At 35.4% G+C, this 26,698-nt stretch overlaps 1 protein-coding gene across 1 annotated transcript in view; it reads right to left on the bottom strand.

Annotated features, from left to right (window-relative positions):
- AGMO (alkylglycerol monooxygenase) overlaps positions 1–26,698 on the bottom strand; it is a 350,536-nt gene that overhangs the window by 171,729 nt on the left and 152,109 nt on the right. The window contains exons 6-10 of the mRNA XM_032305555.1: positions 12,646–12,712; positions 9,730–9,795; positions 9,559–9,638; positions 6,190–6,324; positions 3,964–4,080 (exon numbers count right to left, since the gene is read on the bottom strand). Coding sequence (XP_032161446.1) covers positions 3,964–4,080; positions 6,190–6,324; positions 9,559–9,638; positions 9,730–9,795; positions 12,646–12,712 — 465 coding nt within the window. The remainder of the gene's footprint in view (positions 1–3,963; positions 4,081–6,189; positions 6,325–9,558; positions 9,639–9,729; positions 9,796–12,645; positions 12,713–26,698) is intronic.

Raw genomic sequence — 26,698 nt, 5'->3', positions numbered from 1 at the left:
CCATCAAATTTCTTGGTGAACTTAATGTTAAGGGTTTCTATTTCAAAACAAAAATGAATAAATTTCTAATTTTGTTTCTATGAATTGGTATAGTTTATTTCAGTATTTTACTTAGTACAACTAAAAAAATTTAATAATGCAAACTGTACTCAACGTTGATCCATCTATCAAGAGTTAGATATTTAGATAGATGAACTTATTTTTCTTCTGGTCTCATTCAACCATGGAAACTCATGAATACATGCATATTTCAGTCATTATTTAGGTGAAAAAATTGAGACAACAAAGTAGTTTAACAAAGTCATCAGTGATAGGTTACTAATAGAAGACCTGAGTTTTAGTCTAACCATTATGGTAGTTTAGTGTCTACACATGCATTGCTAAGGGTGATTTGGTTCATCTCACTGATAAGAGGAATTTGAGAAACAAGACAGAGGATCATATGGGAAGGGAGGGAAAAATCAAATAAGACAAAACCAGAGACAGAGAGACAAACCATCATAAGAGACTCTTAATCTCAGGAAACAAACTGAGGGTTGCTAGGGGCGACAGGGTGGGTGGGGCGGTAGGAGGGATAGGGGGCTGGGTGAGGACACTGGGGAGGGTATGTGCCATGATGAGTGCTGTGAATTGTGTTAAGACTGATGAATCACAGACCTGTATCCCTGAAACAAATAATACTTTGTATGTTAATTTAAAAAAGAGAGTGATTTAGTTCATGCTGTTTTAAGAAAGCTTTGCTCCTGAAATAAATTCTTTTTTTTTTTTTTAAGATTTTATTTATTTATCTGACATAGAGAGAGATCACAAGGAGGCAGAAAGGCAGGCAAAGAGAGAGAGGAAATCAGGCTCCTTGCTGAGCAGAGAGCCCCATTTGGGGCTCCATGCCAGGACCCTGGGATCATGACCTAAGCCAAAGCAGAAGCTTAACCCACTGAGCCAGCCAGGCGTCCCACTCCTGATATGTATTCTTAAGTTCAAATTTTGTCTCATTTTGAAGCTAAAGGCAAATGAACCCAGCACAACATGCAATTGGCTTCATTAATTGTAGTGCACATATGAAAGAGCAAACAATGAGGTGCTATGTTTCCTACCATCCTATTCTCAAGAATCTCTGGTTACACTGTAATCTATTTCTCACTTTCACTTCACAAAATGGGAACTAGGATTTAATTCATTGTTTCCTATCATAATCAGAAAAGTCTATTAAATATTTTACCACAGCTTTTGTAAAAACATTGTCATTGGCCAGAGAGCACATATGAACTTGTCTATCTTTCAAAAGGGGGTCACCACTTGTAACAATGTTTGCTTATTAATTTTAAATGCAAAATCCACAAATACTTATGAATAATGCCAATCAGTAAAATCTTTAAATAAGGTTAAAAATTAAAATGGGCTTTCTTTAATATATTATCTAGTAATGTTTTTAATAACTTTCTGTAAACCTATTTTCTTTAGTCGGACACATTGTGCCACATACTACTGGCTGCCCAACCAGGAAATATCCCCCATTTCTTCTGTACTAGTACTATGCTGATTTTATCCAGGTATAAGGAAGAAATGTGTTCAGGGGGAAAGTGAACTCTTTATCCCCAGGGTATGAATTATGTTTGGTATAATTCATTCATGGTTAATTCATGAGATGGTGATAGTTATTGGTTCAGTGTGGACATGTGAATTGATCTTGAATAATGAGACATGAAAGGACATTTGCTGGGAAATATTCTGGGCCTTTTTTTTCCTCCTTCTTAAATAAAATGTAATTTGTAAGATTCTATAGAAGAAGTGAACTTGCTGCCTTTGGTCACAGCCTGTGAGTACAGCACTCTGAAGCTGCTGTCATTATGTTATGACAATGAAAGTCAAGAGAATGATAGGGAAGCCTTTCTGGATGCTTACATGTTTGAACTGATAAACAAACCAATCCCAGAAACACTTGCCCCTGAATTTCCAGTTATTTAAGACACACTTAATTGGATATGCTGTTTCTTAGAGCAGAAGATATCTAATAGACACACATGCCATAGATAATTTAAGTAAGTGTATCCCATAGGAAAGTTTACCTGTTACTATGTATTTTGTAAGTGTTTACAGAATATTTTTTTGAAAACAAGTTGAAGTCACATATTTTTAGTAAGAAGGATTTATAAATATCTAAAATTTGTTATTTTTGTTTACTCAAATCTATTTCCCTTTTTCTATGTACTATCACCTAATTAATTTTCTTTTAAGCCATTCTTTTCTTTCTCTCTGATCATGAGGATTCTGTGGAACTGACCCTGTTCTCCCATTCATAGAGTGATGACATTGATTGGTTCAGTGATATCCAGAACATTAGACTCTAACTTGGAACCTTCACTTCTGGGGTTCTTTGTTTGGCAGTATTTAAAACCAGAGTTGCTGGTAGCCATCTTGCCACCACGAAAGCTGAAAGTCTGTTGGAGAATCTGAACTGAGAAAAGCATAGCTGCAGGAAAGAATGAGAAAGTTTCTGATGACATTATTTGACTCATTGGATCAGCACTGTCTGAAGAAGAAATAGTCACAAACTCTTCAGTTATAGGAGTTAATAAATTTACCCTGGATTGAGTATCTCTCATATGCAACCAGTGAGTCCTACCTAACACACTCAGTACTCTATTTCAAGTAGACTTCTTTCTTATAATTCACTATACAGGATTTATGGAATAACTGTAATTGTTCCAGTGGAATTACTATAGTAGGATTACTAAAATGGTATGTAATTATTAAAATGATGCTATAGGGTTTACATATTAAATTATTAAAAGTAATCCTATGGTAGATATATTTTTTCTGCATATATTATCAATTAATATCTGTAACTATGGAGTTTTCATGAATACCTATCTATAAATAGCACAGATTTATTCTTTTAAAAAAGTTAAATTTGTTTTGGTTGAATTCACTATCCACTAATCCCATTTGTATTCATTCAGATTTTTTTAGATTCTCACATCTTTTTTTTTTTTTTTTTGGACTTTTACACATTATTCTTTATGTCTGAAGATAACTTGTCATGTTTTGTTTTTATCTCATTATGTGTTAGCTCTATATAGTGGGTCATTTTTTAAAATAATGGATTACTCTATTTATTAATCCACTAATTCTCTCTTAATTTGCCTTTACACTGCTATTTAAATCATTGACTTTCTCAGGTCTGTTATTACATTTTTGTGTTCTAGAAGTTTAACATGAAGATTTTAAAATATGCCTTATGAATTTTGATAGTTTTGTTTCTTAATTTTTCATAATTTTAATTTCTTTTTAATTTTATGTTTGGCCTCCTCAAACATACTAATTTTACTAAATTTATGCTTTACTTTAATTTTCAACATCTGTTGTTTTTGAGAGTTTGATTCCGTTGTTTATTGATTCTGCTAATGCTTTGTCATGATGGCTTGCTTTTTCCCAGTGTGTTTCTGTGCTGTTCAACTCTAAGTTCATCATCACTGTGACTTTATCTGTGGGAATACTCTGACACTTGAGTTTAAGGGGATTGCTCCAAGCATGCCTTGAACAGGGTTCTATTAGATACGTGAGACCTAATCTGAGAACCCTTTAAACTACATTCTTAATTTAGATTTATAAATCAACAGTTAGTATAAATCCTGGACCTATCCCTGAGTGAGGGCTGGTTTGTGGTTAAAAATTCTCAGTGAAGACTTTTTATTTTGCTTCCCCAAAGTCAAATCAAGATCTTTAGCAAAACATTTGATAGATATTCTTCACAGGAACACTTTGGATATAATCCATTAACTTTAATAGTCTAGGAGAATTAACTTACCTCTTTAAACAGGACATATTGCCAACATTAAAGCAGACATTACAGAATAAAATAGAGCACAGCTATAATATGGGGAGTTAATTTCCATTTTCAGACAAAGTGACACATAATTTTCTCATGAAATTTCCTAGATATTTAAAATAGATACCACTTACAGCTTTATCTGCAAAGGCCTCTTCATAAAATGCTAGCATCAAAGCAAACTGTACAACTGCATAGATCCTTAATAGATGAGACACTGGCGATGAGAATGGTGCTTCTTCTCCCGTGACCTAGGAAGACAGGAAAGAAGCATTTTCTTCTCTCTCTCTCTCTCTCTCTCTTTTTTTTTTTTTTAAGATTTTATTTATTTATTTGACAGACAGATATCTCAAGTATGCAGAGAGGCAGGCAGAGAGAGAGAGAGAGGAGGAAGCAGGCTCCCCACTGAGCAGAGAGCCTGATGCAGGGCTCAATCCCAGGTCCCTGAGATCATGACCTGAGCCAAAGGCAGAGGCTTTAACCCACTGAGCCACCCAGGCACCCCAAGAAGGCTTTTCTTCATCTTGCTTCTTGGTTTATTGTCCTCATTGAAATTCACACTAAGAGGAGATATGCAAAAAGCAAAGAAAAGCTTTGCTATTCCTTTTTTCCCCCTCAAAAATGAATCTAACATTCTCTTCTTGTTTTTGTTTATTTCATAACCATTATGTTTTTGACTTAGTATGCTTTATAATAAACCAGTATAAGAACTGAGTCAGCTGTATATACTGATGATAAATAACTAAAATGAACATTAAAATATGAAATATGAAAATATGAAGAAATAAATATGTCCATGATTATACATGAAAGTAAAGAAAAAGAAAAAATGGAAGGTTAGTTCAGTAATGAAGATAATCATGCCTCAAAGGGAAATACTGCTTTATTGGAAAAAACTTCCCTAAACTATAGAATTTTGCAGAAACACAATTCTACTTTTATAATGCAAATTTAGGTACAAATATTACTTTAGAATACTCACTTTCGATAAACTACTAAAAAATAGAAGAAATAATAAATGGATCATAGCTAACTAAATTTTCTGAGCTGATAAAGGAAATTATTTTCACATACATCAGGTTAGCTTATTGATACAAAATTGATTACGAAACAAAACTAAAAACATCTGGGAAATTTCAGCATAGCACTTTCATTACTGGATAATAGAACATTCTTATTTAGATCAAGGTTTTTGAAAAACAACAATATTCATACAAAAACTGATTTTATTTCCTTATAATATGGGCTAATTTTTATACTCTCAATTATCTTTGACATAAACAATAGTTTAGTCTTTCTATTGCTTTTAGGTTACTATTAATGACAGTTACCATAAGGAATCACAATATATATCCTAAGGATTAGAAAGAAATTCCTTCTTATCATCTCTATAATAATTCCAGATTAATACTGAATTTCTTATTGGATTTCCAGTGTTTTAAATCTCCACTTCACTTACTTTCGGGTTTTAATGTGAAGTCTGAATTTAATGCTTCTACTAATCTACTACAGAATGGATAAAATTATGGTCTAATTTAATAGCCACATCATCTTGGTGTGACTTTAAATATTCCATTCTAGATACTTCATTTCTTTTTTTAAATTCAGTATAATTACATTAATTTCAGGTATACAACTTAGTGATTTGGCAAATTTATACCTCATGCTATGTTCACCACAAGTATAATTACCATCTGTCTTAATATAGCACTATTACAATATCCTTGGCTATATTCTTTATGCTGTGACTGTTATTCCTGTGACGTACCCATTCCGTAACTAGAAGTCTGTATCTCCTAGGCGCCTTCATTCATTGTACCAACTTACATTCCTACCAACAGCATGTGGGGGGGGTCTCCTTTTCTCCACACCTTCACCAGCACTTGTGATTTCTTGTCTTTTTTATTTTAGCCATTCTAACAGGAATAAGGTGATATCTCTTTGTGGTTTAGATTTGCATTTCCCCGATGATTAGTGATGTTGACCATTTTTACATTTTTTCATGAACAAAATGAAGGCTACACTGAATCATCTTTAAGGCTCCTTCCTCTCTAGTGTTTTAGGATTCTGTGACCAAGTGAGTGTGTGTATACAGTTTTTGCATTACACTAAGTCTCTCTGCTGCAGGTTTGAGTGGATCTGAAAACCAGCCTCTGCTGCTTTGCCCCCCAAACCATGCTCTCCAGTAAGAGGCAGTGTCTGCCTGGGAGAAGGCACCATTCTTATTGGCCCCTAGGACTGTATCTGCCTAAGGGAACATCTTTTTTCAGATCTGCATGAAGTTAACATATATACAGACTGACTGTAGACCTGGCAGTATGACACTAATCTCCACCATCCCCAACATGAACTCTACTTACCTCTGGGATTTCTTCACTCAGTCCAAGTCTTGGTTTACCTGGACCCCATCCTGGTCCTTTAAATATGACAGAAAACTTGTTGAAGAATCCAGGTGTGGCCCAGAATGTAGTCCATATGTAAACTAAATGGTGGAACTAGAACAATAAAAATATATCTTATTTAAAATAAGAAAAACACATAACAAAAATATGAAGTATATAATTAGTCATTCATTTATTATTCAATGCAATTTATATTTTGTTCTATAATATACAGGTTACATATAATTTGGTTAATGTAAATTAATATGCAATTGCATATTGCAATTTATTCTATTCATTCTGTGTCCTTTAAGTGTGTTCTTGTTAATATTTCTAAAGCTCCACAGAATTATAATTTTGAAATTAAAAAAGAGGACAACTGTTTAGAAAATCAGCAAAATAGAAAAAGGGATTTGAGTCTCTTCCAATGGAATTAACTTAGCAGTTTATGCACTCAGCATCTCTGTCTAATTTCTAAAGTCTTGCTAAATGGATATTAATGTTGAATAGGAACCATATTACATATTAAAAAATCACCCCTTATTTACTGTATTGAGTTATAGACAATCATGGCTCTAATTGAGGAGAAATATTCAAAGTCACTTCTGAGGCTTATAGCAGGAATCCACATTCCATAAATAACACTGTGTATTTGACAAGTACGGAAGTTAAAATTATGCTCATACATGAGAAGTATCCAGTAAATATTACTATCAGGGTAACTCGCTATGTACTCCATACATGTGATAGTAATGCATCATAGGATTTAAAACAGTCCTAGAGCTATAGACTCTACTGCTGACTTCTATTATAAGTGAAGTAATAAAATAATATAGAAAGAAGTTTTGGCTCTATGAGAATTTGTGGTCTTACTGGCATTTTCATTGTCTCTTAAAGAGTATAAACTGCTAGGATTATAAAAATGGTTTCAAAATTGTTTGAAAGATTACAATAAGGAATCTGAAGCAATTAATGAACAATGTAGGCTTTAGTGGAGCAGATTTTAGGAAAAGGGAACTGTCAAATGGAAATTCACATTGGGTCTTAATAATAAAAAATAATTTTAATATAAAACATAATGTGCTTAGGAGCTGTAACACATATTAGTATATTTATCTGTTCTGTTATTTTGAAAACTGACTGCATTGTATTTATTTTTAAATATGACCTGAGCCGAAACCGTAAGTTTAACACTCAACCTACCGAGTGGCCCAGGCACCCTTGACTGCATTTCACTGCTCTTGTTCTAGACACAGGCCACGAGAAATATGTGGTAATATTTTAAAATAACATTGCCTTCCAATGCCTGGAAACTCCTGGACTCCAATGGAGAGCAAAGTGAGTGTCCGATGCCTAATAATAAAGAGGAAGAAGAAATCCTCTTCTACTAGTGGGGGTCATCCTACTTGCTTTTGACGCCTCTGAGGGAAAGGTGAGAAATTTAGCTGAATACAAAGGAATACAAGTGAAAGTAAGTATATGTTTTTGTAGGTTCAAGAATTCCTGATTAACACTATATGCCCATCTGACATTTTAACAATGTAAGAGAGCATCTAGAAGCCTAGGCCTCAGACACGGTTGTGATATGGAAATGGTTCCAGGAGGGCAGAGGCCTGGTTCGCTGAACCTTACACAGATTCATAAATACTGTGGCTGTCTGAATGTTGGGTCCCTCCAAATACTAATCATCTAACTCCCTGTTGTACAGTTTTCAGTCTCCCAGTCTGTCTCATATATGATCCCCTTTGTCTCAGCAGAAGTGTACATTCCCAAAGCCTTGCTCCTTAAAGGATCAGCCAGAAAACAACAGGCTCGGCATCTCCTGGGAGCTTGTTAGGAATGCGGAATGTTGGACACACCTCAGACCTACTGAACAGAACCTGCACTTTAATCCTCTTATGATTCATATGCACATGAAGTTTCAAAGGCTCCTTCCCAGAGGACAGAGACCAAGTTGGTTATTTCCTTTTTAATATCCCTATTAGAGAGATAAGACTAGACCAAGTGAAGAGGTAGCTCTCAATGTGTTATTTTTAAGTTAATTTCAATTCTATAAAGTTCCTTATTAAGAAAGTACTGTGAAATATTTCTTAAAATTCTCCTGAGAGATATATTTTTAGTAATGCCCAGCAGACAGAGAAAGAGACACAGAGAGAGGAGTGGTCTATGATTGAGGAAGAAAATAACCAACTTTTCTCTTCTGAAGTGTGAGATAAAAATATCTTTCATTTGAAAAATGGAAGCAATTTGTGATAGCTTTTTCTGAAATGAGGTAGCACAGTGCGAAAGTTATGGAGCTAGGCAAGTCTTGGGCTTGGCCTGCAATCTTCCTTGGTTAAGCTTGCTGTGTGTAGCTGGCTGACTTATTTAAATCCTGGCAGTTTCTGTTTCATCCTCTAAAAAATAAGGATAAAAAGAATCCCTGTTTTATAAGGTTTTTGTAAGGGCTACATTAGACATTTGTGTGGACCAGTTAGCAATACCCTGCACATAGTAAAGGTTCAATAAATGTCACTTTATTTTGTTATCTTAAATTTCTTAAAAACTCCTAAGAAAAAGGTTCATAAAGCAGACCGCACATGAACCTGTAAATTTCCTCCCTTACTGAATGTTGTAAACCTGGTCCCCTGCACAGAGCTGTCACTGACTGACCTCTTCAGTTTCTTCAAGCATTCTTATCTTTTTCTCATTTACTAGTTCCTAACCCCAGGAGTGCTTGTGGTGATCTGTTGCTGACGGATCGGAGCTTCACAGACATTCTTCATTTCTCTAGTGCCAGCCATTGAGATCAGTGAACAACCAATACCACATGTCTAAGCGAAAACTGGTCCAGTGCAATGAGTCTTAGCAGGTGAGGTAATGCGTAGACCTAACCAACTTGTAATAGCTCCTGACATTTAGGTCCAAGAAGAGTAGGGGCAAAAGCCTCATGTTGAATTTTTAACCAGAGTCATGCAGCCTTGAAGCAAATATTTTTCTTACTGTGGTATCAGCCTTAATTATGCATTTACTACTGCTCCTTCTGAATACATGAATATATTTCAGGTTTGTTCTGAGAAAGAAATATGTTTGCTAAAGAGCTATTTAAAAAAAAAATTCTCAGTAGTAGATATATTTAAGAGTTCTTAATGAGCTCTTTTAATGAGCTGTTTTCAAATGCATTTTGCCCAAGTTGATTCAGATTTTTTTGGAGTGCCAGAATTACTTCCGACTTTATTTATGATTAAAAAACCTTATTTTCAGGATAGTATAATGTACATTCACCTTTCGACAACTGATTGTTCTTTTAACTAGAAGATTTATGAAAGGATATAATCAATTCAGAAAGAATAAAATCAGTTACATTACCTGCACCTTGAATGGTTCAAATGTATTAATGGGATGTGTTAGACCATATACAACTTTCTCATTTTCTGCCTCGAATGTCCCTGGAAGATAAACATTAAGGATATGATCTTTGATTTTCTGTAAGTTAAGGAGCTAAGTTACTATTTTCAAATTCATATACATTTTACTTACCAAAAATTCTATCCCATATAATAAGAACGCCGGCGTAGTTTTTGTCTATGCAATAACGGTTTCTGCCTATAAAACAAATATTTAAAAAAGTATTTTTATGAAAAATGAAGTTATGCTTTTGAAACATTTTATTGTATTTTAGGACCCATTCACAAAATTAAGACATCAAACAAAATGATTTTCCTAGGAATCTCTTTTCACTGACAATATTAATTATTTGCTAATAAGCTGGTTTTATTGTATTTATTTTTTGTTAATTTTACTAAAAAGAGCAAAGAATACCTTAAAACAACATATATTTAGAATTATCCCATATTTTAATTTATTTATTTTTTATTCATTATTGTTATTAACATATAATGTATTATTAGCCCCAGGGGTACAGGTCTGTGAATTGTCAGGTTTACACACTTCACAGCACTCAGCATATCACATACCCTCCCCAATGTCCATGACCCAACCTATCCCATATTTTTTTTTCTTTTTTTTTTTTTTTAAAGATTTTTTATTTTTATTTATTTGACAGAGGGAGATCACAAGTAGACAGAGAGGCAGGCAGAGAGAGAGAGAGAGGGAAGCAGGCCCTCCGCTGAGCAGAGAGCCCGATGCGGGACTCGATCCCAGGACCCCGAGATCATGACCCGAGCCGAAGGCAGCGGCTTAACCCACTGAGCCACCCAGGCGCCCCTATCCCATATTTTTAAAAAAATGTTTTTTTCTCATAATTTTCTAGTTTTTTAGACATTTAGGATAAATTCTAAGTAATTTTACTTTAAGACTATCAAAGAATAGTAATTAAAGATTAAATGGCCCACAAAACAAAGGCAATAGGAAATAAGATAAATAATAAGTGTTTAATTTGCATTTTTTTAAGTGAGTTATTATCTCTACCCCTTTTCTCTGCATGTTTTACAGGAAGAAAATTTTCTACTTGAAGTGAGGCAATTTAAAAAAAAATCATAAAAAACATAAGTGAAAATTAAATTACCCTTGATTATTTTTATTAAGACAAAACATACATAGTTTTCCTGCTCCAAAGTATTCAAATTACAATTTAAATGGAAATAGCTGGGCATAGTTTCTTTAATAATAAAAAAGTTGCTTAAGTAGTACTATATTCACATGCAAATCAAAGGAAAAAAAATATTAATCCATCAAGTGACTGCCCCCAACAAACTCAACTGTCTTTATGTATCATTTCTTCACATGCTTTCTATACAAGCAAATATATGTTTGAAAGTGAAGACACAAGAGACAACCTCCCCCAACCACCCCAAGCAGTGTGGGGGTGGCTACACAGACATAAACCCATTGCCATATATGGGCTAAGCAGTGGTTCTGCTTAGTGGTTGGGAATGGAGAACATTTTGCCTCTCGGGGGACATACAGCAATGTCTGAAGACAGCTGAGAGTCACAACTAGGGGCAGATATTATTTGCATCTAGTATGTAGAGACCAACATCCTATAACAGCTAGTCCCACCCCTAACCTCTCACCTCCAAATGAAGAACTGTTGGGTCTAAAACTTTAATAATGCTGAGGCTGAGAAACCCAGATACGAAACAACATGAGTGGGAAGGCGCCCTGAAGTCAAACAGAGGACACTAGCAACTATTTCTTCTTCAATGTGAACTTACTCTTCTCCATTCCTTATGTTTCCTAATCTTACATGAAGGAACAGTCTCTAACCCTTGGCCTCTCCAGCCCCTCACTAACAGTCTCCTTGGAGCTGGGAATGCCTATGGAGTTTGGATTATTTTATTCTTTTTTAGAGAGGGAGAGAGAGAATATGGGCAGGGGTAGGGATGGGGAGAGGAAAAAAGAGAATATTAAGCAGGCTCTTTGCCCAGTGAGGAGCCCATCATGGGGTTGATCCATAACCTGAGATCATGACCTGAGCCAAAATCAAGAGTCAGATGCTTAACCAACTGAGCCACTCAGGTGCTTCAGGAAATGCCTAAGGAATTTGGAAGAGGAAACCGAGCATATGCACCCTGACTCCACCCTCTCCAGTCCTTGGTGGGGAAGGGTGAGGCTTATGCTTCCATCTGCTTCCTGCCAGGAGGAAAGGAACCTGTCCCTAGGGAAGCAGGACTGTAGTGTACGAGTGCTGCCTATGGTGCCTGGAAATTTATAAAAGAACTACAACAATATTTACTATTTTATTATGTCTTCCTTCTCTCAACATTGTGAGATTTATTCTGGCCATCCCAAGCTGCAACAGCTTGGACATTTTTATTGCTACATAATTCCCCATTACATGCATCATCTACAATTTCTCTGTTCTACTGTGATAAACATTTTAATTTTATCTCTATTTTTTCTATTACAAATAATGCTGTTATGTACATTCTTCTACAGGTCTTTTGGTGCACACATGCAAACATTTCTATTAAGTCTTATCCTGTCTTTAAAACTTAGGCACTAGCCCACGGGATTTTTTTCTTTGTCAGGCTAATGCACTTTACAGAATTTCAGCAAGAAAGTGAGTTGCTGTTTATTAGGCTTTCCTGAAGTCCCAACAATTTTCAAGACCAGAGGCTTTCTGGCTGTGTATAGGAATGAAACTCAGCACTGGGTCAGGAAGTGACCTTCAACTGACACCTTCAATGTAGAAAGTGTGCGTCCCCTCAGGTGGTTAACTCATTTTCCATTACAACTGAGATCTAGAGAAAAAGGAAAATTCAAGGAAGGTGGGGTTTTTTTTGTTGTTTTTTGTTTTGTTTTGTTTTTGTCATCATTTGTTTGTTTGTTTGTTTTCCCTCCAATCTTTGCTTTGGAAATGAGACTTGTCCAGGTGAAGGGATACCTATTTATATAGTGCATGGTGACTATGCTGAATAATTGTGATGAAAAGGTACAAAATAATACTGTTTTTAAGGAAATGAAGAAGAAAAAAAGATTGAATTTCTTTACCATGATGAACCCTATGATGGCTAGGAGTATTAATAATCAGTTCCAAAGGACCAAGGTTATCGATGACCTGTTTAAAACAAAAGAAATATTTATATTTATACACACAGGTATCAATAAATGTCTACATATATTCATGTTAAAAGCCCATGTGGTATAAGAGATATTTCAAGTTTCAAGGTTGGCCTCAGAGTCAGAAGAAGTTTCTCTACTTCCTGGTATACACATAAAAATTACAATAAGCTGTGGGGTGCCTCAGTGGCTCAGGGGGTTAGGTGTCGAACTCTTGATTTCTGCTCAGGTCATGATCTCAGGATCGTGAGATCGAGCCCAGCGTTGGACTCACACTGGGCGTACAGCCTGCTCAAGATTCTCTCTTTCCCTCTCCCTCTTTCCTCTCTCTCCCCTACCTCCCATGCTCACACTCTCTCTCTCTCTCAAATAAAGAAATAAATAACAATAAGTTTCTAACTGTATACTAAGAGGCAGTATAGTGGTAGACAGGTTAAGAGAGAGTTAGGCTGCCTAAATTCAGTTCTAAGAGCCTCCATTTATTACTATGTGATCTTGGGAAAACAACTGAAGCTTTTTCTCTTTTTAAAGGTTTTATTTATTCATTTGAGAGTGTGAGAGATAGAGTGAGCACAGCAGGGGGAAAGGCACAGGGAGAGGAAGAGGCAGGCTCCCTGCTGAACTGGGAGCCCAACCACGACATGGGGCTGGATTGCAGGACCCTGAGATCATGACCTGAGCTGAAGGCAGACACCTAACCATCTGAGCCACCCAGGTGCCTCAATTTAAGGTTTTCATAACTCAGTTTCCTCATGTTTAAAAGGGAAATATTAAAAAATATCTACACAATAACATTCTGAGTATTATAAGTATTCATACACCACCACTGTTAGGGCTCACTTCTCTAAGGTCCCCTGTCATTTCATGTTCTTCACCTTTCAGCTGTGTCTTTGTTGGTTTATGATAACTAGCACATAACTAGGGAAAGGGAAAACAATAGTATTACATTTGCTTTCTGGTTAGTTGAGAGTTGGTTTCACCCAATACTCAGCATGTAGCAACAGCTTTTAACAACTGAATTAGGGTGATGCTGCTTATTCGAGTATAATCCCAAGTGATCTTTTACCTGTAGATGCACCATCTTCGTGCCACGTTAGAGGCATGATTAAAAGTCAAATATATGAAGGGGCCTGTTCTTTGTGTGTTTATCTTTGCAGTTAAGGACCCTTCATAATGTGGTCTATAACTCTTTAAAGTTCTCTCTCAACATTTCTCAGTAAGGATCCCCATGCCAGAGTCTGCAAATTGTAAGGAGTGTAGGAACCAGGTTGGTGTCATAAAAAAGAATAGCAGGCCACATATAAGACATTTGGTGTACTATATAATCAACATTAAGCAATACGGGAACCCTTTTAATTTTGATTACACTATTATTCCATCAATCATGGGAAATAATAGAATATTTACTTTAATTATATCTAAATGGATTTGTTAGAGCCTACTAATGACAAAATCAAAACACTGTTGTATTTTAAGAAATTTCTCACCGCTGGAGTTAATTTCCACTTAGAGGACATACGAGGAATACAAGAATGAGTTAAATGACACTCAAGGGGAAAAAACATCCCCTAATAATCATGACGTCAACATGAATTGGCAACAGGTCAGTGGTACGGGATAGAAGCAGAAATGGGACTGCTCAAGATAAAAAGATACTTAAGTAACATAACAACTAAATGGAGTGTGGTGATCTTGTTTTGAATACTGGTTTGAACAAACCAAACAAAAAAAGACATTTTATAGGCAAGAAGAGTTAAGACAATGATTATATATGGGTTATTACACAATAAAAAATATTGTTTTTATTGCAAATTATGTTGGAATTGTCATCGTGTAGGAAGATGTAATATTTTTTCGAGCTGTATAACTGAAGTATACATGACATGAGATCTATGTTTTGCTAAAAGATACTTGGCAATGAAAAAAGAAAAAGCAAAAAAAAGATAACCAGTGAAAATGAATCAAAATCATAATGATTTTTTAATTGAAATGATGGATATATATAAATGTATTCTATTATTTTCTCCACTTTTCTGAATGTTTGAAAAATTTCAGGATAAAATTTCACATAAAAGCAATTATTACTCTAGTAATACACAGTAATGCTGTTAGCCTTAATAGATCTTTAAGTCCCAAACAAATTTCTAGATTGCAACTCCTTATACAGTGGGATTTGATCATGTTTTGGCAATGTCTGACAGACATTAAAACACTCAGTTAAAAATTGCTCTGCAAATGTGAACAGCTGCAGTAGTCACACTGTCCCCAGCTTGTGGGGTCCCATACCCTCATGAGGTAGAAGCTGCAGCAACATTGCCACCTGGCAGTCCTGTAGCTCTCCAGAGGGCAGGTGCCACCACCATCTCCTTACTGAACCCATTGTTTACGCACTTGAAAGAAGCAGTCTTTGCCTTCCATACTGCTGCCAAGCTTCTAAGGGATTTTTAGTTTCCATTATGGAGCAGACAAATGTTTGCGTGCAAAGGATGTGTAATATTTTGTGTCCTGTATTGATTTAGCCTCTGTCCCCTTCTCCCTTCGTCCCTCCTTTCTTCTTTGCCTCCTTCCCCCATCCCCCCACCCATTCTGTCTTCTATCTTGGAGTTTTATCACCATTTTAAAATTATTTCCACGAGAAATGCCCTATGGGCTCCAAACAACAGACTTTTTGGTAACTCACAGAACAGAATTTATTTATACCCAAAGAACTATCTGTATTTTTTTTTTAAATTCTAGGAGTTCAAAATACTATGAATATATAGCACTTACATCAGACTACATTCCTATCAAATAAGCCACAAATGTATTATCCCACAAATGGGAGTATTAATGACCAGGGATTGGGAGGGGAGTAAGTAGAAATAGCCCTCTATTTTACTGGACTCCATTGCTTTGTACTTGGTGGAAAAATATTTGTTAAGAAGAAGAATGGTGATGGATAGAGAACAAGAAAGTGGGGTTTCTCAGCAGTCAGAACATTGAAATCTGATGCTCTGTTCGGGCTTTGTATCTCTGGCAGAGAACCAGATGGAAAAGGAGAAAACCATTTCATCCTTGTTTGTCCCTTTGGTGCCTAACATATGTTGCAAAAACAGACAACAAAAGGGGGTGGAGGAGACTACACTGACCAGCTTCTGCTACCCAGATGCATTTCTGATCCTTGGTCCTGGCATATGTGCAGCCAGATTTAAAGCCACACAAATGGTGAGTGCATTCATATGATTGGAGCCCTGGCTGAGTGCCATATATATATATATATATTTAATGTCAAGGCATTTTCCTCCAAGAAAATCTTTTGCTCCTACAGGCTGAACCATGGTGATATCAATATTGAAAGCCCCCCCCCCTTTTAAAGTTAAAAGCCAAGTACAACACAGGCAACCACAGTCAAATTTCCTGGTATTGCCTATGAGTACCTTGGAGCTGAGGAAGACCACCTCGGTGGGGATGATTCATCATTCAGACAGCCCAGTTAGAACCTCTCTTGTAGAAAACTCTTCTGACTCAAAATCATGGAGAAGTCATCAATAAGTAATACGGGTTGAGCATAATGACTTAATTATCGCCCACTTTTGCAAATTCAGTCATTTAGCAATTCAACCACATCTAGCTTTGAATCACTTCCTGAAAATATGTTACTGTGGAAGTAATTGCAGCTATTGTCATTTTTAGAAAGTTATTTTTCTGTCTTATTTCTTAACATTTAGATAAGCTAATGTAAATGATGGAATTTTATAACAGAGGACTTGAAAACCACACAGTCCCATACTTTGTTATTTTTTAAAAAGCATAAAAACTGAAACTCAGAGAAGTTAAATTACTAGTCCAAGTTCAAACAGCTTGAAAGAAGCCCTAAAATCTTCTTGATTTCAACTCAGGATTCCTTTTATTTTTCTATTATACTGTTTCTAAGAGATACAGAAACATTTCCATCAAATAAAAGTAATTTAAACTTCTAGAAGTTTCATGGACAATAACTAAGTACTTTTTTACTACATCCTAGTCAAAAGAAATCCAAGTATTTATAAGGAGCCTAGATGTTTCAGATTCCCCCTCATGGGATTTTAGGCACTTCTGGTCTTTCATAGGTCCACAAAGCACTGTCTAAGACTCAAAGGAGTAGATGAGTCCTCAGAGGTTAAAAACCAATGTTCCAAGCAAAGGTCTTTAGACTGTTTCCTTTGCCCCTCTTATTTATACAAGGAGTGTCTTCAGTTTCCATACTATTAAAACTTGGATGCTAATTTCTCAGCCAAACTTTGGAAACAGTAATATGTCTTCTGCCTATTTCTTGAAAGCATTGTTTTCCAAAAGGATCATTTCTTGTATATCTGATGATAAATAAATAAATAAATAAAAACAATTTTATAATAATAAGCTTCAATCATTGTATTGATTACATTTTGTCCAGCAGAAATGCTCTGGATCTTATGCTGTACTGGTCACAAACTCACTTCTCTCCCCACAGTTTATGGCAGAGGTTGGAAAAGGAGTTAAATATAAAAGCAAGAGAACAGGGCCCATAGACACTGTCATCTTCTCATCATGTCATGGTCTTCATCAAAAATAAAGTGAACTGGAAGGAAAGGGTCCTCATAATGAACTGAATAAACTAAATAAACCATGTCAAATTCAAAGCTGTTCAAATTCTCCCTCAAGACCAATTTCCAATGTTCTCTTTCTTCTGCCTCAGAGACCTTAACCTCCCATCTCAACCTGTTGGAATTCTGATATTCCTTCAAGTCCTACCTACATTTTGAAACACTCTCCTTGATTTTTCGAATGATAATTTTGTTTGCCTTTTTCTGAATACATATTGAGACATCACTAATTTTTACGTCCTGCTATTCTGATTTCCAGTTATTTGTATTCACTTCCTCTACAATATTGAAAGTTCAGCGAGGACAGAAACGGGACCCTGCTCCTCTTCAAGGTTCTCACAGCACATGCAACATGGCCTTGCACAGAATGACTGCCCAACAAGATTGTACTGAGCAGATAAATCCACCTCACAGCCCTCCCAACCCTTTTGCCTTTATAGTAGTGTTTCTTAAATGGGGATGACTGTGCTTCCAGGGGACTTTTGGTAATGTCTCGTGATACTTTTGACAGTCACACTGGAGGAAGTGCTCCTGTAATTTAGTGAGTAGTGGGTTTCAATGCCGCGAAACATTCTACAATGCACAGAACAGTACCCCAACGGTGAGAATGCCCTCTTCTTCAATGGGTATATGACTTGCTGTACTTCGATCTTTTTCCAGTTCTGGAGGGAAGCATTGTGTAATTCCTGTCTTCTAGTTTGGAAATTGGAGGGAGGGATACATTAAGGAATGAGCCTAGTGGTCATTCCCAAGACTAGAGACAAAACATGAGTCTAGAGTGCCCTTGGCCTTTAAAGCCCAGAGAGCAAATCCAAACATGACCTATGATTTAGTGAATTGGAAAATTAAGATAAATAGATAAAATGAAGGGGCCAACCACCAGTAACAACAAACAGATAGAACAACAGATAGACAGACAGACAGATAGAAAACAGAAAAATAGAAAACCAGAGTGCAGATAATGGGATAGTTGAATTCTGCTGATAATTGGCAGGTAAATTTTTTGAACTATTTTTATGTTCTCTCAGTACAGGATTATGAGGGCTTCAGTTTCAGTTAAAAGGAGCCAGAGATATAAAATCTCCATATCAGTTTCCATATCACCAAATGATTCTGAAATGGCTTTTGAGAGTTCTTATGACCCTTCTACCCCCTTGCCCTGCTGTCACATTTTGAGTGAGCTGAATGACTTAGAGACCTAAAGGTTAGTGAAACTTCCATTGTTTTCTAGGTTATCAGGCAGGAATAATTTTGCCCTAGAAATTGATAAAGTAAGTACATGTGGTAAATCAAATAATTAAATGTCTACTATGAATTGGTTGTAATTAATTCCTTCCACACTGTAGCTCTCAGGTGTTTTCTGATTACCCTATATAATCTGAAAAACATATCTCTGTAGGTCTTTCCAATTAAAATGGAAAAATTACTTTGAATTGAACTCTGTAAAGCATCAAAATAAATGTTCTAAATTAATGTACTGTCTGAAATTATTTCTTATAAAATTAACATATTCTATTCTATACATTTCTTAGTTATTTTCACTGATTCTTCTGATTGGAAAATATTGATTGTTTAGGTTTTTGTAGTTCACATAAGAGTGCAGAAATGATTAACTGAGGCACAAGTTGGAAGGCTCCACTTGCTTTTAACAAAAATTCAGTTAATTCAAGACAAAATAATCTTGTTTTTATGAACTGCTCAGAAAATTGCCTCTTCTCACTCACTCTGACAATTGATGTTGAAGAGACTTTCTATATCCATTTTTGAAAGAAACATCTCAATTCTATTCTTCTGTCAAATTTTAGCATACTACTAGGAATGTCACATTATATTTCCACCCTTCGGTTTTCCTACCTGCAAATGGGTACTAAAAATACTGGAATATATTATTGAAAACCTATAGGAGTATTTTTAACCACTTACTTTTCAGAAAGAAAGTGTGAGCCCATAGTTAATTATAAATTTCTTTCCAAGTAAGACATGCTTACAAATATTCATGCTTCCTGTCTGAGAGGGAAAAAATCATAATAGGGAAAATATGTCCTAAGAAGCATGTGTTTTACAGAACACTTATTAACAATGAATGTGCCTACAATATGAGAGACGCTGAGGAGTGACTGGGCTGGGGGTGAAGTGAAATGAAATCTCCATAGCAGGAAAATGCCTGCATTCAGATGAGCATAGGTTATAGGGATGACATTAACTCTAACTAGTCAAAACTTCTTTATAGCATTATTCATGACTGATGTTCCAGGACCCTGATACCACTGTGGGCCTCCATGTTTCACTGCAGTCAGTATTTAAGGGAAATACTAAGCCTGTTCCTGATACATTTATTATCTGATAGACAAATCATTGTCACATTATATTTAACTAAGAATGATATGCTTGACATATGGTCTGAAAATGGCAGACTTTTCAAGTAGATTAGTCACAAGATTCAGTACAAACCCAAATTAAAATTAAATGGACTAATAATTATACCATGATCAGTTGTTTATTTCATGGTAATTTACCTTCCTTCCTTCCCTCTTTTCTTTCTTTTACTTTCCTTCTTTTAACTGTCTATCAACTAAGCATGTCTGCATGTACATTTATGAATAAAATATTTATTTGGGAAGAGCTTTACAATAACTATAGGCTCATGCATATCTTTTTGGAAAGTAAGCAGTTATAAATATTTCCATGACCTTTCAATATATATTCTAGTATTATAGTTGTATCTACAGACAGAAAATCTGAAGGACAAATATAGAAATGTATACATATAAATTTATCCTTATTAAATATATTTACCTATATACTAAATATATATTTGAATCCCAATTAACAGCTATTTTAAGTACCAAATTACCAATAAGCATTTTTTTTTTGGTTTTTCAAGTTTATTTTATTTTATATACTTTACACCTCCACTTTTTAGAGGGTAAAAGTAAATTAGCCCATTGTGCTGACATTTTTCTTTTTCTTTCCTTTCCATTTCATTCTTTTCTTCTTTTCTTTTTTTAATTTATTTTTTCAGCATAACAAAGCATTTTCTATCAGCATTGAAAGTAGTGTTTCTGATAATTAAAATCTATATTTATAAATTTTTATCGAAGTTTCTTAGGAAAAGATAGTTGCATAATAAGCCAACCAAGTAGTTTCTTGTCAGCCAGTCCATTCATTCTGCAAAGATTTATTGAATTTTCCTGGATTTACTAGGCTTTAGAAGTAAAAGGAAATGAAGTGATACACAGGCACTTCCTATAGGAAGATTATACATCTAGTGGACTCTTCAATGGAAAGGTAGAGCTATTTCAGAAAAAAAGGTTTTATAAAAAGTTTTCTTTTTCAAAAATTTTGTGTGCTTTTGAGAAGGATGAGAAAAGCACTCATTTTTTTCTTTTCCGTTACCATTTCACAGTACAGGTATTTGAACTTAGAACCCACTTGAATTTATAAATGGCACAAAATTACCTGATAAGAAGCAAATTGAATTCTTTTCTAGGTCAAAAGCTAAGAATTACCTTTAGTAAAAATATATGCTTTTATCTAGCCCCCTAGAGTGCAGCTTTTCAAAAAATCCCACCGATGGCCCCAGGAGAGCACTGTAGAGAGCTCTCTTCTGTTCATGAGCTTCTTCAACAGTCACTGTGCAAGGTTCACTTATTTAAGAGGTATTTACTGAGTGCTCAGTTTATGAAAAGTCCTGTGTTAAGATCTTTTGAGAGATCATGAAATAGAACAATGGAAATTACAATTTAGTTACAGGTAATTTAACTATTTCTTAAAGTTACAATGAGTGACAATGTCCATTGTTATTGGTTGGAACATATATAGGAATACGTTTTTTACTACCAAGAAATTCTATAGCAATTCCTCATTTAAAGTTTTAGGAAAAGAAGAATAAAATCCATGAATACTACAAGTTAACATATTAAAATAATTTTCTTCTTGTTCTGAATTAGTTGATTTTTAAACACTCATTGTTCTCTTTGTTAAAAACTTAATCAATCTGAACATTTATGGATAAATTTATATTGTAGAGCATCTGGTGATGAAATGTAAAAATAAAATCTTAATGACCTCCCCCACTAGTTCTGCTATGTTAATTCAAGATGACACACTCAAGTATTTAGACAGATGGTGGCGGCAGCCATATTAACCTCTGATTTCTCTACAGGGAAGCAAGAGAAAGCAGAGCTCTTAGGATGTGTGCTTGTCTGCCTAGGTTCACACTTTGAAATCCTCGACAAATGCTGATTTATTCACAGCCAAATGTTTTCCTATCTGATTAGGCAGCTTTCTACTTCAGTAAGCATGTAATATGAAGGTAGCTGAATTTCCACACTGAGGAGTGAAAAACAATATTTATAGTTTGGTAATAAAACAATCTTGAGGAATCAGGACTGTTGGAATCATGAAGAGCTTCATAGGGAGTAAATTTCTGATGAATCTATACCATAGGGTTAAAGAGTTAAAAGCTTAGTTTTAAGAAGAATGAGACTAGGCTATGTTTATACAATAAACAGCAGTTTTAAAGGACCACGTTTATAATAAATTATCTTGAAGGCTGATTCTTGTCACTTATGATTGCATTATTCCTCAAACAAGAGGACAAGAGCTAGACAAGTTAGCATTTTATTTGCATTTGTCTCGGCTTACATTTTAAATAACACTTTTGATTTTTCTTTGGAAAAATGCATGCAAGTAGCCACTGAATGTGTTCCTTCAAAAAGAGGTGGATTCCAGGTGACTTTCTTTTTTTAACAACACTAATTAAATTGACAGACGGGAAATAGGAAGCATTCATAAGCATAACAATATAAAACTTCATTCTAGTGAAACACAAGTTTTATATTACCAGCTTGGATACTCAGAGAAAAAAAGAACCACGTTATTATCATTAGTAACATTATGTTTAAAAAAAAAAAAGTAGATAATAAACTGAGGGGTCAAGTAGTCCTTGTTTAAATATCCAGTCCTGGCAGTCTTATAAAACATGCTCCAAATACATAACTCATTCTAAAACTAACTACACTTTGATTATTATTATAAATGTAGAATGGATTTTCAGTCAGTAGATTAGATGCTACAAGTATCTGTCTCAAGTTCATCTGCCCTATTTTCAAAACAATTGTCTTAGTTCAGGATGCTATAACTAAACACAATATACTGGATGGCTTAAAAAACATTTACTTCTCAGAGTGATGGAGGCTAGCAGGTCCTTCAAGATCGAGATTTAGTGTTTGGTAACAGTAATCTTCTTACTGTATCCTCTCTCTCATGTCTCTTCTTAAAAGGGCATGAATCCCATCATGAGGACTTCACTCTCATGACCCATTTACCTTCTAAAAGCCCCATTTCCAAATATTATTATATTCGGGATTATGGTTACAACACAGGAATCTGAAGGAACACAATTCAGTCCTCTCTGATCTAAGTCTTTGGTATGAGAATTTGTTTCTCCCTATCCTCTCCAATATATACATATATTGTAAAAAGTTTAATTAATAAGATCAATTCAATTGTTAATCAAAAAGGTATTTGTTGGGGTGCCTGGGTGGCTCAGTGGGTTAAGCCTCTGCCTTCGGCTCAGCTCATGATCTCAGGGTCCTGGCATCGAGCCCCACACCGGGAATCTGCTCAGCAGGGAGCCTCCTTCACCCTCTCTCTCTGCCTGCCTCTCTGCTTACTTGTGATCTCTCTCTGTCAAATAAATAAATAAAATCTTAAAAAAAAAAAGGTAGTTGTTGATGGTCATTCAAGTTCAAGACAATGGGAAAACGAAGATGAATAAAACACAGTCTTTGTCTTTAAGAAGTTTACTGTGAGCTCCCATATTCATGGAGCTCAAGCTTCCTAATATCAATGTTGCAGATTCCTACCCTCGGTCAGAGGAGATTTATGTATATTTTATGGTTCTTAGAAGAGGTCTATTATTATTCTATATTTTGAGTAAGCACCCAGATACTCTGATACATGCATGTGATCCATCCAACTCTGACCTTATGTACCAATTCTAATATGTAGTCTTATGACTTTTCTCATAATAGATACCATAATAACTGGTATTATTTACCTGACTATATAAAACTAACATACGTTATTTTATTAAGCCTCAGTGCACTTTTATGGGGTAGGTATGATTACCTTCATTAAAGATTAGAAAGCAAAGTCAGGGAATTTAGATAACTTTACTAAATATTCACACCCATCCTTCAGCAAGCATTTCTTAGGATTCCATTATGTGGGAATGCTTTTAGGTTCTGCAAACACAAGAGTGTACAAAACTCCAACAGAGGATAGATTTCTCTTTGATTACACAACCTATATTCTTAGACATTATGTCTTATTACTTTCTTTTTCTTAAAATAGTCTTCTTTTCAATTCTGTTAGTAGATTCCCAACTTCTCCCTTATGCTGGAAACCCTCAACTTCCATTACTTTCACAACAGATTTTAAAATAGTGATCTATGAATTTTTAGATAGTCTTTTGATGAGCTTTGGGAAGCTCAATAAAATTATTATTATTATTTTTAAAGATTTTATTTATGTATTTGACAGACAGAGATCACAAGTAGGCAGAAAGGCAGACAGAGAGAGAGGAAGGGAAGCAGGCTCCCTGCTGAGTAGAGAGCCTGATGCAGGACTGGATCCCAGGACCTTATGATCATGACCTGAGCAGAAGGCAGAGGCTTTAACCCACTGAGCCACCCAGGCGCCCCTAAAATTATTTTTTTATGCAAAGTTTTTTTCCCTTTAGGAAAGAATCACTAGAATCTAACAGATTCTTGAAGGAGGACATAATCCTCAATATGATAGTAGCAAGCTATGCCAATTCAGGCCAATTCAGGATAAAGTAGTCTCTTTGTCTGGCAGAGAGTAAGCACTCAAGAACTATTTTTTTTTAAATATATGAATTTCAAAGAGATTTGCATATCTAATACATTTGGGAAAACACTACAAAATTATACATGAATAAGTTAAGGGTGAATTATCTTAAAAGGTAACTACAGAATGGAACAGAAGATCACTTCTAGAGAGAACATGTATAGGACTTGAAGACAGGCTACAAAGAGGTCAAAGAGTTCTTTGGAAACAACAGTATTTGACCATGATGTTGACCTGAAGTAGCAATGGAAGTAAAGAAGAGCCTCTGACTTGAGTCATAATGAAATACATTTTAAATATGTTAACTCTGGGTACTGCCAAGTACTCTTGTGAATATATTAAATGACACATTGGAAACACTGACCTTAAATCTGTAAGAGAATTAGCGTTAGAGCTACAGACTATGTAATTACTTAGAGGCAATATGAAACTAGTGAAGTAAATTAAATTCTAAAGAAGGAAGAAGAGAGAACTGGAACCTGAAATTCAGAAAGGAATAACAGGGACTATGGGAGTAAACAGACAGAAGTGCTGTGAAATGTCTCAGCTTATTTCCATGATGGAAGGCTTATTACGAACTATTGAAATAAGGACCTGATAGACAAGAAGCATGAAATTTGATTTTTGTTATAACAAGTATTTTTCAAAAACATTTGTTTTAAAATAAAACTGCTTCTCCTCAAAAATTCCTTAAAATTCTAAAAGATACATGATCATAACCATTAAAAATTTATATTAGGGAGATACAAATACAGCATAGCTGTACCCCAGATATAAGTGCAAATAAGTATAAACATACAAACTTATTTACTTATTATCAACAAGAGATATAAGTATTTAAACACTGCTATGTGTATTTATTAAAGTTAATATGTATATAATATATGTACTTATATACACAAACATATGTTCTCATAAGAGACAAGGAACTCAGAATAATGGGAGAAACAGAGTTTAGTAACAAATACAGTATAGATGTATAAGAAGTAAACTTCAGCATTATTAACTGAATGCTTTCATAAGCAGGAACCAATATGTTACAGTATTCACATCCCCCAACAGAGCTTACTCTTAACTCCCAATGTGGAAATGGAAATAAACACAGCAGTAATGAAAAGAAAAGTGCAGTTCCTCGAGTACAGATCCTTTATGTCTTTGGTTAGGTTTATTCCCAGGTATCTTATGGTTCTTGGTGTTACAGTAAATGGAATCAATTCTCTAATTTCCCTTTCTATATTTTCACTGTTAGTGTATAAGAAAGAAACTGATTTCTGCGCATTGATTTTGTATCCTGCCACATTACTGAATTGCTGTATGAGTTTTAGTAGTTTGGGAGTGGAGTCTTTTGGGTTTTCCATATGAAGTATCATGTCATCTGTGAAGAGAGAGAGTTTGACAACTTCTTTGCCAATTTGAATACCTTTTATTTCTTTCTGTTGGTCTGACTGCTGCTGCTAGGACTTCTATTACTATGTTGAACAACAGTGGTGAGAGTGGGCATCCTTGTCGTGTTCCTGATCTCAAAGGGAAGACTGCCAGCTTTTCCCCATTGAGAATGATATTCGCTGTGGGTTTCTCACAGATCAATTTTGTGAAGTTGAGGAATGTTCCCTCTATCCCTATACTTTGAAGCATTTTAATCAGGAATGGATTCATCATTAGCCATTAGGGAGATTCAAATCAAAACCACACTGAGATAGCACCTTACACCAGTTAGAATGGTCAAAATTAACAAGTCAGTAAACAACATGTATTGGAGAGGATGTGGAGAAAGGGGAACCCTCTTACACTGTTGGTGGGAATGCAAGTTGGTACAGCCACTTCGGAAAACAGTGTGGAGATTCCTTAAGAAGCTAAAAATAGAGCTTCCTTATGACCCTGCAATTGCACTCCTGGGTATTTACCCCAAAGATACTGATGTAGTGCAAAGAAGGGCCATATGTACCCCAGTGTTCATAGCAGCAATGGCCACAATCACCAAACTGTGGAAAGAGCAAAGATGCCCTTCAATGGACGAATGGATAAAGAAAATATGGTCCATATATACAATGGAATATTATGCCTCCATCAGAAGGGATGAATACCCAACTTTTGTATCAATATGGATGGTACTGGAGGAGATTATGCTGAGTGAAACAAGTCAAGCAGAGAAAGTCAATTATCATATGGTTTCACTTACTTGTAGAGCGTAAGGAATAACATGGAGGACATTAAGAGAAGGAAAGGAAAAGTGAATTGGGGGAAATCAGAGGGGGAGAAGAAGCATTAGAGACTGTGGATTCTGAGAAACAAACTGAGGGTTTGGGAAGGGAGGGTGGGGGGGATGGTTGAGCCTGGTGGTGGGAGGGCATGTATTGCATGGAGCACTGGGTGTGGTGCATAAACAATGAACCTTGGAACACTGAAAAAAAAAAAACACCATAAAATTAAAAAAAAAAAAAAGTGCACTTACAGAGTTAAGTAGGAGGTGAAAAAAAGACCTTCATAAGGAAATGGTAATTGAGTTG

This window comes from Mustela erminea, chromosome 11 (genome assembly GCF_009829155.1).
Source record: "Mustela erminea isolate mMusErm1 chromosome 11, mMusErm1.Pri, whole genome shotgun sequence".
Taxonomy (NCBI): domain Eukaryota; kingdom Metazoa; phylum Chordata; class Mammalia; order Carnivora; family Mustelidae; genus Mustela; species Mustela erminea.
The sequence above is the reverse complement of the archived record's forward strand: the minus strand, read 5'-3'. Positions and strand labels throughout refer to the sequence as shown.